The sequence below is a fragment of the Carcharodon carcharias genome, chromosome 3, assembly GCF_017639515.1.
Source record: "Carcharodon carcharias isolate sCarCar2 chromosome 3, sCarCar2.pri, whole genome shotgun sequence".
NCBI classification, from domain to species: domain Eukaryota; kingdom Metazoa; phylum Chordata; class Chondrichthyes; order Lamniformes; family Lamnidae; genus Carcharodon; species Carcharodon carcharias.
Window position 1 is genome coordinate 54,294,071 of NC_054469.1, and position 17,856 is coordinate 54,311,926.

Consider the following 17,856-nt stretch of genomic DNA (forward strand, 5'->3'; position numbering starts at 1 on the left):
CTGTATTAACCTCACTTTTCTGAAGTCCTACTCACCTCTCTCTCACGAAGTCTGGCTGTTTTAACCTCTCTCCTGGTCTCGCTGTTTTAACCACTCTCTCTCCTGGTCTCTCTGTTTTAACCTCTCTCTCCCAAAGTCTTGCTGTTTTAAGCTCTCTGTCCCAAAGTTTCACTCACCTCTCTCTCCCGAAGTCTCAAGGTTTTAATCTCTCTCTCCTGAAGTCTTGCTGTTTAAAGGTCTCTCTCTCCTGAAGTCTTACTGTTTTAACCTCTCTCTCCCGAATTCTCACTGTTTTAACCCCTATGTCTTGAAGTCTCGCTGTTTTAACCTCTCTGTCCCAAAGTCTCGCTCACCTCTCTCTCCCGTAGACTCAAGGTTTTAACCTCTCTATCCCAAAGTCTCACTGTTTTAAACTCTCTTCCGAAGTCTCACTGTTTTAACCTCTCTCCTGAATTCTTGCTGTTTTAACCTCTCTCTCCCCTGTTGTCTTGCTATTTAAACCTCTTTCATCTGAAATTTCACTTACCTCTCTCTTCCGAAGTCTCGCTGTTTTAAGTTCTCTGTCCCAAAGTCTCACTGTTTTAACCTTTCACTCTCCTGGTCTCGCTGTTTAAACCTCTTCCTCCTGTCTTGTCGGTTTTTCTCTCCACCCTGAAATCTTGCTGTTTTAACCTCTCTGTCCTGAAGTCTTGCTCACCTCTCTCTCCCGAAGTCTCGCTGTTTTACCCCCTCTCTCTCTCCTGGTCTCACTGTTTTAAATTGTCTGTCCCAAAGTCTCACTGTTTTAATCTCTCTCTCTCCTGAAATCTCGTTGTTCTAACCTCTCTCTTCTGAATTCTCACTGTTTTAACCTCTGTGTCCTGAAGTCTTGCTGTTTTAACCTCTCTGTCTCAAAGGCTCGATCACCTCTCTCTCCTGCAGTCGAGGTTTTAAGATCTCTGTCCCGAAGTCTTGCTGTTTTAACCTCTCTCTCTCTCTCCTGGTGTTGTTGTTTTAATCTCTCCCTCTCCTGGTCTCACTGTGTTAACCTCTCTCTCTCCTGGTCTTGCTGTTTTAATCTCTCTCTCCCACAGTCTTGCTGTTTTAAGCTCTCTGTCCCGAAGTGTCATTCACCTCTCTCTTCCAAAGTCTCGAAGTTTTAACCTCCCTCTTCCGAAATCCCCCTGTTTTAATCTCTCTCTCTCTCCTGAAGTCTCACTGTTTTAACCTCTCTCTGCCGAATTCTCACTGTTTTAACCCCTCTGTCCTGAAGTCTCGCTGTTTTAACCTCCATGTCCCAAAGTCTCGCTCATCTCTCTCTCCCGTAGAATCGAGGTTTTAACGTCCCTGTCCCGAAGTCTCTCTGTTTCAATCCCTCTCTCCCGAAGCCTCACTGTTTTAACCTCTCCCTCCCGATATCTTACTATTTTAAAGTCTCTCTCTCGAAGTCTCGCTCACCTCTCTCACCCAAAATCTCACTGTTTTAACCTCTTTCTCTCGATGTTTCGTTGCTTTAACCTCTCTGTACCAAAGTCTTGCTGTTTTAATCTCTATGTCCTGAAGTCTCACTGTTTTAATCTCTCTCCCTCCTGGTCTAGCTGTTTTAATCTCTCTCCTGAAGATTCAGTCTTTTAATTTCTCTGTCCTGAAGTCTTGCTGTTTTAACCTCTGTGTCCCAAAGTCTCGCCCACCACTCCCTCCGAAGTCTTGTGATTTTAACCTCTGTGTCCCAAAGTCTCGCTATTTTAACCTCTCAGCCCCAAAGTCTCGCTGTTTTACCCCCTCTCTCTCTCCTGGTCTCACTGTTTTAAACTGTCTGTCCCAAAGACTCACTGTTTTAATCTCTCTCTCCTGAAATCTTGCTGTTTTAATCTCTTTCTCTCCCAAATTCTTGCTGTTTGAAGTTCTCTGTCCCAAAGTGTCATTCACCTCTCTCTCCCGAAGTCTCAAGGTTTTAATCTCTCTCTCCTGAAGTCTTGCTGTTTTAAACTCTCTGTCCCGAAGTGTCACTCACCTCTCTGTCCCGAAGTCTCGAGGTTTTAACCTCTCTCTTCTGAAGTCTCGCTGCTTTAATCTCTCTCTCTCTCCTGAAGTCTCACTGTTTTAAACTCTCTCTCCCGAATTCTCACTGTTTTAACCCCTCTGTCCTGAAGTCTCGCTGTTTTAACCTCTCTGTCCCAAAGTCTCACCCACCTCTCTCTCCCGTAGACTCGTGGTTTTAACTTCCCTGTCCTGAAGTCTCTCTGTTTTAACCTCTCTCTCCCGAAGTCTCACTGTTTTAACCCTCTGTTCCAAAGTCTCACTTTTTAAACTCTCTCTCTCCTGGTGTTGCTGTTTTACTCTCTCCCTCTCCTGGTCACGCTGCGTTAACCTCTCTCTCCCAAAGTCTCACTGTTCTAACCTCTCTGTCCCAAAGTCTCGCCTTACTGGTTTAACGTCTCTGTCCCGAAGTCTCGCTGTTTTAACCTCTCTCTCCCCAAGTCTCACTGTTTTAACCTCTCTCTCCTGAATTCTTGCTGTTTTAACCTCTCTCTCCCCCATTGTCTTGCTGTTTAAACCTCCTTCGTCTGAAATCTCACTTACCTCTCTCTTCCGAAGACTCGCTGTTTTAAGTTCCCTGTCCCAAAGTCTCACTGTTTTAACCTTTCACACTCCTGGTCTCGCTGTTTAAACCTCTCTCTCCTGTCTTGCTGTTTTAATCTCTCTCCTGAAATCTTGCTGTTTTAACATCTCTGTCCCAAAGTCTCACTCGCCTCTCTCTCCCGAAGCCTCACGGTTTTAACATCTCTGTCCCTAAATCACACTCACCTCTCCCTCATGGGGTCTCGAGGTTTTAACCTCTATGTCCCGAAGTCTCGCAGTTTTAACTTCTCTCTCCAGAAGTCTTGCTGTTTTAGCCTCCCTGTCCCAAAGTCTCGCTGTTTTACCCTCTCTCACTCCTGGTCTCACTGTTTTAAACTGTATGTCCTGAAGTCTTGCTGTATTAACCTCACTCTTCTGAAGTCCTACTCACATCTCTCTCACATAAAGTCTGGCTGTTTTAACCTCTCTCCTGGTCTCGCTGTTTTAACCTCTCTCTCTCCTGGTCTCTCTGTTTTAACCTCTCTTTCCCAAAGTCTTGCTGTTTTGAGCTCTCTGTCCCAAAGTGTCACTCACCTCTCTCTCCCGAAGTCTCGAGGTTTTAACCTATCTCTTCTAAAGTCCTGCTGTTTTAATCTCCCTCTCTGTCCTGAAGTCTTACTGTTTTAACCTCTCTCTCCCGAATTCTCACAGTTTTAATCTCTCTCTTGAAATCTTGCTGTTTTAACCTCTCTGTCCCAAAGTCTCGCTCACCTCTCTCTCCCATAGACTCGAGGTTTTAACCTCCCTGTCCAGAAGTCTCACTGTTTCAACCTCTCTCTCCATCAGTCTCGCTATTTTAACCTCTCTCTCCCGAAGTCTCACTGTTTTAACCCCTCTCTCCTGAATTCTTGCTGTTTTAACCTCTCTCTCCCCCGTTGTCTTGCTATGTAAACCTCTTTCACCTGAAATTTCACTTGCCTCTCTCTCCCGCAGTCTCACTGTTTTAAGTTCTCTGTCCCAAAGTCTGACTGTTTTAACCTTGCACTCTCCTGGTCTCGCTGTTTTAACCTCTCTGTCCTGAAGTCTTGCTCACCTCTCTCTCCCGAAGTCTCACTGTTTTAACCTCAGTGTCCCTAAGTCATGCTCAATTCTCCCTCCTGAAGTCTCGAGGTTTTAACCTCTCTGCCCCAAAATCTCTCTGTTTTACCCCCGCTCTCTCTCTCCTGGTCTCACTGTTTTAAACTGTCTGTCCCGAAGTCTTGCTGTATTAACCTCACTCTTCCAAAGTCCAACTCACCTCTCTCTCACGAAGTCTGACTGTTTTAACCTCTCTCCTGGTCTCGCTGTTTTAATCACTCTCTCTCCTGGTCTCGCTGTTTTCACCTCTCCCCCCCGAAGTCTCACTTTTGTAATCCCTCTCTCCTGGAGTCTTGCTGTTTTAACCTCTCTGTGTCAAAGTCTCGCTTGCCTCTCTCTCCCGAAGTCTCACTGTTTTAACCTCCCTGTCCCTAAATCACACTCACCTCTCCCTCATGAGGTCTCGAGGTTTTAAACCCTATGTCATGAAGTCTCACTGTTTTAAACTCTCTCTCCTGCACTCTTGCTGTTTTAACCTCTCTCTCCCCCATTGTCTTGCTATTAAAAGCTCTTTCACCTGAAATCTCACTTACCTCTCTCTCCCGAAGTCTCGCTGTTTTAAGTTCTCTGTCCCAAAGTCTCGCCTTACTGTTTTACCCTCTCTGTTCCGGAGTCTCGTTGTTTTAACCTCTGTCTCCTGATGTCTCGCTGTTTTAACATCTCTCTCTCAAGGTCTCGCTCACCTGTCTCACACAAAATTTCACAGTTTTAACCTCCATCTCCCGATGTCTCGCTGTTTTGACCTCTCTGTCCCAAAGTCTCGCTGTTTTAATCTCTCTGTCATGAAGCTCATTGTTTTCATCACTCTCCCTCCTGGTTTCATTGTTTTAATCTCTCTCCCTCCTGGTCTAGCTGTTTTAATCTCTCTATACCAAAGTCTTGCTGTTTTAATGTCACTGTCCCAAAGTCTTGCTGTTTTACCCTCTCTCTCTCCTGGTCTCGCTGTTTTAAACTGTCTGTCCCGAAGTCTTGTTGTATTAACCTCACTGTCCCGAAGTCCAACTCACCTCTCTCTCACGAAGTCTGACTGTTTTAACCTCTCTCCTGGTCTCGCTGTTTTAACCTCTCTCTCTCCTGGTCTCGCTATTTTCACCTCTCCCCACCGATGTCTCACTGTCGTAATCCCTCTCTCCCGAAATCTTGCTGTTTAACCTATCTGTCCCAAAGTCTCGCTCGTCTCTCTCTCCCGAAGTCTCACTGTTTTAACCACTCTGTCCTTAAACCACACTCAGCTCTCCCTCATGAGGTCTCAAGGTTTTAACCTCTATGTCCCAAAGTCTCGCTGTTTTAACTTCTCTCTCCTGCACTCTTGTTGTTTTAACCTCTCTCTCCCAAAGTCCCACTGTTTTAAACTCTTCCCCGAAGTCTCACTGTTTTAATCTCTCTCTCCTGAATTCTTGCTGTTTTAACCTCTCTCTCCCCCGTTGTCTTGCTGTTTAAACCTCTTTCATGTGAAATCTCACTTACCTCTCTCATCCGAAGTCTCGCTGTTTTAGGTTCTCTGTCCCAAAGTCTCACTGTTTTAACCTTTCACTCTCCTGGTCTCGCTGTTTAAACCTTTCTCTCCTGTCTTGCTGTTTTAATCTCTCTCTCCTGAAATCTTGCTGTTTTAACCTCTCTGTCCCAAAGCCTCACTCGCATCTCTCTCCCGTAGTCTCACGGTTTTAACCTCTCAGTCGTTAAATCACACTCACCTCTCCCTCATGGGCTCTCGGGGTTTTAACCCTATGTCCCGAAGTCTCACTGTTTTAACTTCTCTCTCCCGAAGTCTCGCTGATTTAGCCTCCCTGTCCCAAAGTCTTGCTGTTTTACCCTCTCTCTCTCCTGGTCTCACTGTTTTAAACTGCCTGTCCCGAAGTCTTGCTGTATTAACCTCACTCTTCTCAAGTCCTACTCACCTCTCTCTCACGAAGTCTGGCTGTTTTAACCTCTCTCCTGGTCTTGCTGCTTTAAACTGTCTGCCTCGAAGTCTTGCTGTATTAACCTCACTCTCCCAAAGTCCCGCTCACCTTTCTCTCACACAAAGTCTGGCTGTTTTAATCTCTCTCCTGGCCTCTCTGTTTTAACCTCTCTCTCCCAAAGTCTTGCTGTTTTAAGCTCTCTGTCCCAAAGTGTCACTCACCTCTCTCTCCGAAAGTCTCAAGGTTTTAATCTCTCTCTCCTGAAGTCTTGCTGTTTTAAGCTCTCTTTCCCGAAGTGTCACTCACCTCTCTCTCCCGAAGTCTCGAGGTTTTAACCTTTCTCTTCTGAAGTCCCGTTATTTTAATCTCTCTCTCTCCTGAACTTTTACTGTTTTAACCTCTCTCTCCCAAATTCTCACTGTTTTAACCCCTCTGTCCTGAAGTCTTGCTGTTTTAAACTCTCTGTCCCAAAGTCTCGCTCACCTCTCTCTCCCGTAGATTCGAGGTTTTAAACTCCCTGTCCCGAAGTCTCACTGTTTCAACCTCTCTCTCCTGAAGTCTCACTATTTTAACCTATCCCAAAGTCTCACTGTTTTAAACTCTCTCCCGAAGTCTCACTGTTTTAATCTCTCTCCTGAATTCTTGCTGTTTTAACCTCTCTCTCCCCCGTTGTCTTGCTATTTAAACCTCTTTCACCTGAAATTTCACTTACCTCTATCTCCTGTAGTCTCGCTGACCTCCATCTCATGAAGTCTCACTGTTTTAACCTCTCTCTCCTGAAGATTCAGTTTTTTAATATCTCTGTCCTGAAATCTCGCTGTTTTAACCTCTGTGTCCCGAAGTCTTGCTCACCTCTCCCTCCCGAGGTCTCGAGGTTTTAACCTCTACATCCCAAAGTTTCGGTGTTTTAACCTCTCTGCCCCAAAGTCTCGCTGTTTTACCCTCTCTCTCTCTCCTGGTCTCACTGCTTTAAACTGTCTGTCCCGAAGTCTTGCTGTTGTAACCTCTCTCTCCAGAAGTCTCACTATTTTAACTTCTCTCTCCTGAATTCTCGCTATTTTAACCTCTCCCCTGAAGTCTAGCTCACCTCCCTCTCATGAAGTCTCACTGTTTTTACCTCAGTGCCCGAAAGACTGGCTGTTTTAACCTCTCTCTCTCCTGTTCTCACTGATTGCACCCCCCCCCCCCCCCGCCCCCCCACCGGAGTCTCACTGTTGCAATCCCTCTCTCCTGAAGTTTTGCTGTTTTGACCTCTCTCTCCCTAAATCACACTTACCTCTCCCTCATGAAGTCTCGAGGTTTTAACCACTATGTCCCAAAGTCTCGCTGTTTTAACTTCTCTCTCCCAAATTCTTGCTGTTTTAACCCCCCTGTCCCAAAGTCTTCCTGTTTTACCCTCTCTCTCTCCTGGTATCACCATTTTAAACTGTGTCTGAAGTTTTGCTGTATTAAGCTCAATCTCCCGAAGTCCCGCTCACCTCTTCTCACAAAGTCTGGCTGTTTTAACATCTCTCTCCCAAGGTCTTGCTGTTTTAAGCTCTCTGTCCCAAAGTGTCACTCACCTCTCTCTCCTAAAGTCTCAAGGTTTTAATCTCTGTCTCCTGAAGTCTTGCTGTTTTAAGCTCTCTGTCCAGAAGTGTCACTCACCTCTCTCTCCCATGTCTCAAGGTTTTAACCTCTCTCTTCCGAAGTCCCACTGTTTTAATCTCTCTCCTGACGATTCACTTTTTTAACTTCTCTCTCCCGAATTCTCACTGTTTTAACCCCTCTGTCCTGAAGTCTCGCTGTTTTAACCTCTCTCTTCCAAATTCTCACTGTTTTAAATTCTCTCCTGAAGTCTCACTGTTTTAAGCTCTCCCTCCTGAATTCTTGCTGTTTTAACCTCTCTCCCCTGTTGTTTAAACCTCTTTCACCTGAAATCTCACTTACCTCTCTCTCCCGAAGTCTCACTGTTTTAACCTCTCTGTCCCAAAGTCTTGCTCACCTCTCTCTCTCGTAGTCTCGAGGTTTTACCCTCCCTGTCCCGAACTCTCGCTGTTTCAAACTCTCTCTCCTGAAGACTCGCTGTTTTAACCTCTCTCCCAAAGTCTCACTGTTTTAAATTCTCTCCCGAAGTCTCGCTGTTTTAACCTCTCTCTCCCAAAGTCTCGCTGTTTTAATCTCTCTCTCCTGAATTCTTGCTGTTTTAACCTCTCTCCCCCGTTGTCTTGCTGTTTAAACCTCTTTCACCTGAAATCTCACTTACCTCTCTCTCCCGAAGTCTCGCTGTTTTAAGTTCTCTGTCTCAAAGTCTCACTGTTTTGACCTTTCACTCTCCTGGTCTCACTGTTTAAAACTCTCCCTCCTGCCTTGTTATTTTAATCTCTCTCTCCTGATATCTTTCTGTTTTAACCTCTCTGTACTGAAGTCTCATTCACCTCTCCAAAAGTCTCGCTATTTTAACCTCAGTGTCCCTAAGTCATGCTCACTTCTCCCTCCCGACGTCTCGAGGTTTTAACCTCTATGTCCCACAGTCTTGGTGCTTTAACCTCTCTGCCCCAAAGTCTCGCTGTTTTACCCCCCTCTCTCACCTTATCTCATTGTTTTAAACTGTCTGTTCCAAAGTCTCGCTGTTTTAATCTCTCTCTCCTGAAATCTTGCTGTTTTAATCTCTCTCTCTCTTGAAGTCTCGCTGTTTTAACCTCTCTCTCCCAAAGTCTCACTGTTTTAATCTCTCTCTCTCCCGAAGTCTTATTGATTTAACCTCTCTTCCGAATTCTCACTGTTTTAACCTCTCTGTCCTGAAGTCCCGCTGTTTTAACCTCTCTGTCTCAAAGGCTCGCTCACCTTTCTCTCCTGCAGTCGAGGTTTTAAGTTCCCTTTCCCGAAGTCTCACTGTTTTAACCTCTCTCTCTCTCTCTCCTTGTGTCATTGTTTTAATCTCTCCCTCTCCTGGTCTCGCTGTGTTAACTTCTCTGTCCCAAAGCCTCATTGTTTTAATCTCTCTCTCCCGAAGTCTCAATGTTTTAACCTCTCTCTCCTGAAGACTCAGTCTTTTAATTTCTCTGTCCTAAAGTCTCGCTGCTTTAACCTCTGTGTCCTGAAGTCTCGCTCACCTCTCCCTCCCAAAGTCTTGAGGTTTTAACCTCTATGTCCCGAAGTCTCGCTGTTTTAACCTCTCTGCCCCAAAGTCTCCCTGTTTTACCCCCTCTCTCTCTCCTGGTCTCACTGCTTTAAACTGTCTGTCCCGAAGTCTTGCTGTTTTAACCTCTCTCTCCAGAAGTCTCACTATTTTAACTTCTCTCTCCTAAATTTTCGCTGGTTTAACCTCTCCCCCGAAGTCTCGTTCACCTCCCTCTCATGAAGTCTTGCTGTTTTAACCTCAGTGCCCGAAAGTCTGGCTGTTTTAACCTCTCTCTCTCCTGTTCTCACTGTTTTCACCTCTCCCCCCCACCCCGAAGTCTCACTGTTGTAACCTCTCTCTCCTGAAGTCTTGCTGTTTTAATCTCTCTCTCTCCTGGTCTCACTGCTTTAACCTCTCTCTCCCAAAGTCTGGCTGTTTTAATCTCTCTCCTGAAGTCTTGCTGTTTTAACCTCTCTGTCCCGAAGTGAAACCCACCTTTCTCTCCCGAAGTTTCAAGGCTTTGACCTCTCTCTCCCGAAGTCTCACTCTTTTAATCTCTCTCTCCTGAAGTCTCACTGTTTTAACCTCTCTCTCCTGAATTCTCACTGTTTTAACCTTTCTGTCCTGAAGTCTCGTTGTTTTAACCTCTCTGTCCCAAAGTCTCTCTGTTTTAACCTCTCTGTTCCAAAGCCTCGCTTTTTAAACTCTCTCTCTCTTGGTGTCGCTGTTTTAATCCCTCCCTCTCCTGGTCATGCTCTGTTAACCTCTCTCTCCAAAAGTCTCGCTGTTTTAACCTCTCTGTCCCAAAGTCTCACCTCACTGTTTTAACCTCTCTCTCCCGAAGTCTCACTGTTTTAATCTCTCTCTCTCCTGAAGTCTCACTATTTTAGCCCCTCTATCCTGAAGTCTCGCTGTTTTAACCTCTCTGTCCCAAAGTCTTGCTCACCTCTCTCTCCCGTAGACTCGAGGTTTTAACCTCCCTGTCCCGAAGTCTCTGTTTTAACCTCTCTCTCCCAAAGTCTCATTGTTTTAACCTCCCTGTCCCAAAGTCTCGCTGTTTTACCCTCTCTCTCCCAAATTCTCGCTGTTTTACCCTCTCTCTCTCCTGGTGTTGCTGTTTTAACCTCTCTCTCTCCTGGTGTCGCTGTTTTAACCTCTGTCTCCTGAAGTCTTGCTGTTTTAACCTCCCTGCCCCAAAGTCTCGCTCACCTCTCTGTCCTGACATCTTGCAGTTTTAACCTCTCTCTTCCAAAGTCTCACTGTTTTAACCTCTCTGTCCCAAGGTCTTGCTGTTTTAACCTCTCTGTCCCGAGGTCTTGCTGTTTTAACCTCTGTGTCCTGAAGTCTTGCTGTTTTAACCTCTCTGTCCCTTGAGCTAGCAGTGAGTGGATGCCAGTGAATGTGTGATCGACTTGTGTGTGAGTTTAGAGTGATGAGATGATTGCCATACACTGGCATCACAGATGAGGTCATTCATCCACTATATGCATTGCATGGCCAACCTCCTCTATGCAGCATTGGCACTGATTACCAGTGCCATCACCTACCAAGCTAGAGTGGTAATGTTGCTGCCCCTCCTGCAGCCAGAGTGGTGGTGGAGATCATCACAGCGGGCCTCCACGGCATCCAAAAGGCGCTTGAGGACTGCAGACTTCTTGTCTTTTGGGGCCATGTCATCTTTGCAGCAGTCCTGGGCTGGAAGCACTGAGCACGGCTGTACTTTAAATGACGCGATGAAGCAGCAAGGTGATAGCATGGCAGGTGAATTGGAGCCTGCCCACCATGAAAATGGCATGCACCCAGGAATACATAATTAATGCAGCGGGTGTGGCACGATAAAGCGTGAAGAGCCGTCATTGCGGCCAGTGAGTAAAGCGTTGTTTTTCCCACCCACTACTACATTTAGTGCAAATCTAGGACGATTCCACCCAGGCAGTCTGAATCTGCCAACAGCACCGATCCAATATGTAGCAAAAGCAAGCCATGGTACAGAGCAGCCCCAACTGTCCAGCTAGTAAAATAAAAAAGGGCAGAGAAATTCCAGGCCAAGGAGGACAATACCCAAAACATTCACATTAGGGTGGGCAACCTTGCCAGCACTATGGAGCCAAATGTACTCATAGGCAAGAGCAATATCCAGCTATCTCACAGTAGTGTTTCAACTGCAATTACCTGTCACACTTCTGAAAGCTGTGCAGAGCAAATACACCAAGATGGGTAGAGGATTCCAAGGCAATTCATGAGATTGAGGTAACACACCGGGAAGAGACCCAACTGTCTTTCTTGGGTGAGGTCAAGGACCCTGGATTCTCTTTTTCAAATGTGGAGATGTTGTGGGGAACTAGAGAAATAAGTTATATGTGTATTTGTGTGGAATAAGGCATATCTTTAGTTTAAGTTTAATTTGCATTTCTTATGTGTGTGTTTAAAAGGGGGAATTTGAGTTTTGGTTTCACTTTAAAAGATGCCTGCATTTTAATGAGGTTTTACGACTCTTGAAGGGATGTTAAAACAAGCATAAGGTAGAAAAAATAGTGCTGCTACCAAGCAACAGGAAACCCACAGTGAGAGACAGGGAGAAACAGAACAGCATTTTTTAGTTCAGTTGAAACCAGGAGTCGGCTGAAGCTGGACACAGCAGAGGGCACTGCAGAGAATAGATTTCCCAAAAAGACTTACTAGTCAAAGGAAGAAGAAGAATCTGGAAAAGGTCCTGTTATGTGAAGTTAAGAGTGAGGAGCAAAGGAAGGCTCCAAGCTTAAAGGAAGTAAGCTGCAGGACGCAGACTTAAAGCACAATTGGCTTGCAAGAAGCCAGAAGATTCGAGGAGTCAGCCGAAGGTTGGTGACTCCTTAGTATGGGCCTGTGAAGTAGTGGTGCTCTGTTGACATGGCTGAGTAGAATGTGTGGAAGGCAAAGCTTGAATGCATGTGGCAATCCATAAAGTCTTCAAGTTATACAGCATAAAAACAGGCCCTTTGGCCTATCATGTCCATGCCGGCCATCAAGTACCTATCCATTCTAATTCCATTTTCCAGCACTTGGCCCATAACCCTGTATGCTATGGCATTTCAAGAGCTGATCTAATACTTCTTAAATGTTGTGAGCGTTCCTATCTCTACCACCCCCGCAGGCAGTGTGTTCCAGATTCCAACCACCCTCTAGGTGAAAAACTTTTTCCTCAAATCCCCTCTAGACCTCCTGTGCCTTATCTTAAATCTATGCCCCCTTGACACCTCCGCTAAAGGGAAAAGTTTCTTTCTATCCACCCTATCTATGCCCCTCATAATTTTGTATACCTCTATCAGGTTCCCCCTCAGCCTTCTCTGCTCTAAGGAAAACAACCCTAGCCTATCCAGTCTCTCTTCATAGCTGAAACTCTCCAGCCCAGGCAACATCTTGTTAAATCTCCTCTACACCCTCTCCAGTGCAATCACATCCTTCCTATAGTGTAGCGACCGGAACTGCAAACCGTATTCCAGCTGTGGCCTAACTAGCATTTTATATAGCTCCAACATAACCTCCCTGCTCTTACATTCCATTCCTCGGCTAATAAAGGCAATATCCTATATGCCTTCTTAACCATCTTATCTACCTGTGCTGCTGCCTTCATGGACCTATGGACATGTACACCAAGGTCCCCCTGATCCTCTGTACTTCCTTGGGTCCTACCATTCATTGTGTATTCCCTTGCTGTGTTAGTCCTCCTAAAATGCATCACCTCACACTTCTCAGGATTAAATTCCATTTGCCACTGCTCTGCCCATCTTACCAGCCCATTTATATCATCCTGTAATCTAAGGCTTTCCTCCTCACTGTTTACAACACCACCAATTTTCCTGTCATCTGCAAACTTACTGATCATCCCTCCTATATTCATATCTAAATCATTAATGTACACAACAAACAGCAAGGGTCCCATCACTGATCCCTGCGGTACACCACTCATCACAGGCCTCCAATCGCAAAAACAACCTTCAACCATCACCCTCTGCCAGGGGAGAGGAACATCACAACGAGATATCAAAACCCTTGTGGAAGGCATCTGAGATAAAGCATTGTTTGAGAGAAGATTCTAAAACAGTTCTTCTAGAGTGGGGATTAGAAACCCTTATGCGAAAGACAGAGTTCAGTGAGACCAGTTGGCTCGTGGTGTGACTAGTGTCTGGGGGGAATTGATGAGGAACCCATAGCATTTGTTTGGGGTGGCATCTGCCACTTGGTTTCAGAGTGCGGTGTGCCTGACCACAGGTCACCTATTGGTTTATATAGACTGTACTTACTTTGAGCATGAGAGTATAAGATAGCTTTTGTAACTTGTGTTATCTTTACGAATCTGTATATATCTGTAAAGGTATAGGCATGGGTGAAGGAGTATTGTAATATAGTTAATCTTTTCTTGTTTAATAAATGTTTTATTCTTTTGTTAAAAGTTCATTAGCTGACTCCTGTGACTCTGTTCAGTAGCTGCCCTCCACGTTTCTAAACAAAAAAGTTAGGATCTATCAAGCCAGGTTTCACCCTGGGATCCAATTTGTCCAGCAGCAACATCAGCTGGGTTTATAACAACCTTAGTAAATGGTCACCTCACCAACTACCAATTGGACACAGGAGCCAGTGTTATGGTCCTCTCGAATAAGGAACAGTGACTGAGACACCTCTGACTATGAACCACTCTATGGACCTGAAGAAATCTGACTCCTGGGCATAGGTATGGTTCTAGACTCACTGTATGGTGACAAGCAGATATTCAAAGTCATATACCTCATTCGAAATCAATCTTTTGCTCCCTTGAGCAGAGATGTCTGTGTCGCCCTTAACCTTCTTAAAATGGCAGAAGACCTCAAAACAGCTTCTGTCACCAACTGCATGGAACTTCAAGTTCCCAAGAGACCCACCAGTAAACAGAGGGCTGACTTTTCTGTTCAGTGTGCGGGGGTGGACCCCACACGCCAACACGTTAATTGACATGCGGTGATGTCGGGCATGCGTCCCGACCTCACCGCACATCATTCCAATTCTCCGTTCGGAATGCAAGCACCGGAGTCAGCTGCGCATTCCAAACTGTCAAAGGTCCGTTGAGGCCATTAATTAACTAATTTACCCAATTGACAGGGCTGTCCGTCCAACCTTAAGGTTGGCGGGCAGGCGAAGAGCCCAGGCGGCCTTCGCATTTTTCATGAAACCTCAGCCACGGGCGGGATGAGGTTTCACGAAGGGTTTATTAAATTAATAAATATTTTTCAAGCATTTGATAAACATGTCCCAGCTCATGTGATGCTGTCATATGAGGGGACATGTGTAAATGATTTTTACCTTTTTTTAATTCTGAACTTTGAAACTGAACTTAATCTCCCTGAGGCAGTTCCATGCCTCAGAGATTTCTGCGCTCTTTCGCGCGCAAGTGCATAAGAGCTCAGGCCCCAACTCTCCCTCCTTCCCCCGCCTGCACAGGTAGCGCTGAGTGCTACCAGGTACACGTCATGCTGGGTGGGCCTTAATTGGCCTGCCCACGTAAAATGGTGGCGCGCAGCCGATCACGGGTAGTAATCAGTTCCATGCCCACCCATGCCCGCTCCCGACCGCTGGGGAGAAAATTCTCCCCAGAGTCTTGGCTGGGGCTTCTGTTTGTCTATATGCCTGTAACTCAATAATTGGAATGATTGATACTCTTATCAAAAAGGTGAATAATGTGCTTGATTCATGATCAGCAAATTTATTCCTATCAGCGTTGCTCATAAAATAATTTGTAAACTCACAGTGGGTAATTGCATTAGCTTCATAAAATTATCCTATCTAGCAAGGACCTTGAATCTCTAAATCACTTATTTTAGTATCAAACCTACTTGCAGGTTCAATTTTCTTTTCCGGCTTCTGTCTATGACCTTCTGCCTCCCTATAGCTATTCCAGGCTCTGTTTACTTATGGCTAACACTTCCAGCCCTAACCTACCAGTTTATCTTTCATCTGCACACATAGGTTTTCAGACAACTTCCCTCTTCTGGAGTTGAAGTTTCGAGTCAGTATGACCCTTCTTCAGCTCTGAAGAAAAGTCATATGGACTGGAAACATCAACTCTATTTTTCTCTCCACAGATGCTTCAGACTTGCTGAGTTTTTCCAGCATTTTCTGTTTTTCTTTCAGATTTCCAGCATCTGCAGTATTTTGCTTTTATTTCCCTCTTCTGGAACCTGACACCTACCTGCAACCCTGAACGTATTGGCTGACAAATTGCTGTGTACTCATTGCTTCAACAAGGTTACAAAATAGGAGTGATTATGTCTGGAAATAGAGCTCCATGGAATGATTTGGAGACAGGAAGAGCAGAGGCTTACAGTAATATAGATACAGAGAGAGTCAGAAAAAAACTTGCATACCGAAAGATGTACAGCCACATATGGTAAGATACTAACATAAGAAAAGTATACTAGAACCCCATGCAGAAAAAATCAGAAGGGTGCAGCTAGTGGCGTATAAAGCTGGAGAAGAAAGATTTATTTTCTCTGAGCAAAATCAACTAGTGTTTATGTGGTTATTACGTATTATGTGTGTTTGGCATTTATTTAATTATGAAAGGTTCACATTTAATGCTGTTAAGTCTTAATACAATTAAGATTGAGTTGACGTAGCTCCCAGTTTTAATCTACAGGTATCGGTGTAGATGATATGTTCATTATGCTCTCAAGTTGGCAGAAAACAAATGTTGAAGACAATATTGAAGACCGCATGGGGGACACATATGCTAAAGCAGCCACCTCCATTACAATCACCACTCTGACTGATGTTTTAGCCTTTTATACTGGCTGCTTGACATTTTTTCCATCTGTGCAGTCATTTTGTGTTTACACAGGTACGACTGTTCTGCTCTGCTTCATTTACAACATTACATTTTTTGGAGCTGTGCTCGCATTGAATGGAAGAAGAGAAGGCACTAATAGACATTGGCTGACATTCAAGAAAGTTGAAAATTATCATGAACCAGGAGAATCTAAATGCTATGCAATGTGCTGTGTAGGTGGGGCTTATGATGAGGAAACTGGTACAGAACTAGAACACCCAATGTCTAGTTTTATCCATAATTATTATGGTCCATTTCTTACCAATTGTTGGACCAAGGGAGTTTTGGTGGTCCTGTATATAGGATATTTGGCCATCAGTATTTATGGCTGTTTAAACATCAAAGAAGGAATTGATATCAGAAATCTGGTCAATGATTATTCATATGTGATTACATTCTATGATGATCAAAGTGATTTTTTCACGAAGTATGGACCACGAGTCATGGTTTCTGTCACTGAATCTGTGGAATATTGGAATTCCACCATTCAGGATGAAATTGACATTTGTATGGTTAGATTTGAACAGGTCCCTTATGTAGATCGCGAGCTGTCAGAGTCATGGCTTCGTACATATATTAACATTTCCAAACAGGTGCAGATGGATATAAAGGAGAAAAATACATTCATAGGAAATTTATCTAAAATGTTTCAATTTGCTCCTTTATTTAAACAAGACATTAAATTTTCAGATAGTAACCAAACGATTATAGCCTCACGTTTTTTCATTCAGACCATAAATGTCAATAATTCAGTTGCTGAGAAAAACTTGCTGATTGAATTAAGAAAGCTGGCACAGGAATGTAAAATCCCTTTGCTAGTGTATCATCCTGCGTTCATCTATTTTGATCAATATCTTGTTATCATATCCAACACAATACAGAATGTTGCTGTGGCTGCTGGTGCAATGTTGATCGTTGCCTTATTGTTAATACCTAATCCAGTATGCTCTCTGTGGGTAACATTTTCTATTGCATCAGTTTTAGTGGGTGTGGCTGGTTTCATGACTTTCTGGGGTGTCAATTTAGATTCTATATCTATGATTAATCTGGTCATTTGCATTGGTTTTTCAGTAGATTTTACAGCTCATATTTCATATGCTTTTGTTTCAAGTGACAGCGAAAGTGCCAATGACCGATGTATTGATGCATTGTATAATCTAGGATATCCTATTTTGCAGGGTGCTCTTTCAACTATAATAGGTGTCGTTGCATTGGCTGGTGCAGCAAGTTACATATTCAGGACATTTTTCAAAATCATATTTCTTGTCATATCTTTTGGTACAATTCATGGAGTTATGTTTATGCCAATATTTATGACATTTTTTCATATCTGTTAAAAGTCAAAGGTGTGGTGTGACAAATAACGAAACATAATAGGGAATAGGGGAGGACCAGAAAGGCATGCCTTCAAATCAGAAATATTAAACCAAATATTTCACCTGCAACCAAAATAGTTCAGATTAATATGGGCATGGTGGTCTGATGTTAGTGCTTCAGCACCAAAAAAGTTATAAAATTAAATCCCACCCTGCCAAGTTTTGAAATTGAATTCAATAAACTGGTAATTGGTAGGCTTCCAACTGACAATGGTCATGAACTGTGTTTGATTGGCATAACTAGATGTATCTCCTCTGCTACCCCAGCAATCAAGACTGAGTTCATAGGAAGAAAATAGTTGAATGGGTGACATGCAGATTGTCGAATTTTTCTGGATTCAAAAAAGTTGTAGAAGACCTGTGGAATTGTACAAGAACATTGGCTTTGGGTAATATGTAGTTACATTTTTGTTTCCTGATTTATTCTCCCACATGCAAAAGAAAAAAAACTTTTATATAACCAATAAAAAACATTGCTAGAAGCAATTTGGGTTAGGTTTTACTTTTTAACAATTTGGTTCTTAGAATCATCCAGGTCACTCTGGATTTATTTGTTCTACCTTTCCCCTTCAAGGGAATGGACCTTAACATTGGCTGCAATACTTTTTCTTTGCAGATGATCCATTGTTCAGCCACCATCTTTTCTGCCAACATTTGATTCCAACTCATTCAACTCGGATTCATTCCCATCACATCCAAGTTGGCTTTCCCCCAGTTAATTATCTTTGCTCTGGATTGTTCCCTGTCCTTTTCCATGACTAACCTAAACCTTATAATACAATGGTGAGGATCTCACACTGATATTTGATCCACTTGGGCCAGGTCCAAAAGTGCCTGCCCTCTCGTTGGACCGGAAACATACTGCTGCAGAAAATCTTGAACACATCCCAGGAAGTCTTGCCCCTCTTGTCCATTTATAGTATTCCTATCCCAGTCTATATTTGGATAATTGAAGTCCCC

At 44.0% G+C, this 17,856-nt stretch overlaps 1 protein-coding gene across 1 annotated transcript in view; it reads left to right on the forward strand.

The window, feature by feature from the left end:
- LOC121276577 (patched domain-containing protein 3-like) overlaps positions 1-16,857 on the forward strand; it is a 54,789-nt gene extending 37,932 nt beyond the window's left edge. Inside the window, exon 4 of the mRNA XM_041185151.1 lies at positions 15,332-16,857. Coding sequence (XP_041041085.1) covers positions 15,332-16,857 — 1,526 coding nt within the window. The remainder of the gene's footprint in view (positions 1-15,331) is intronic.
- The last annotated feature ends 999 nt before the right edge of the window (positions 16,858-17,856 follow it).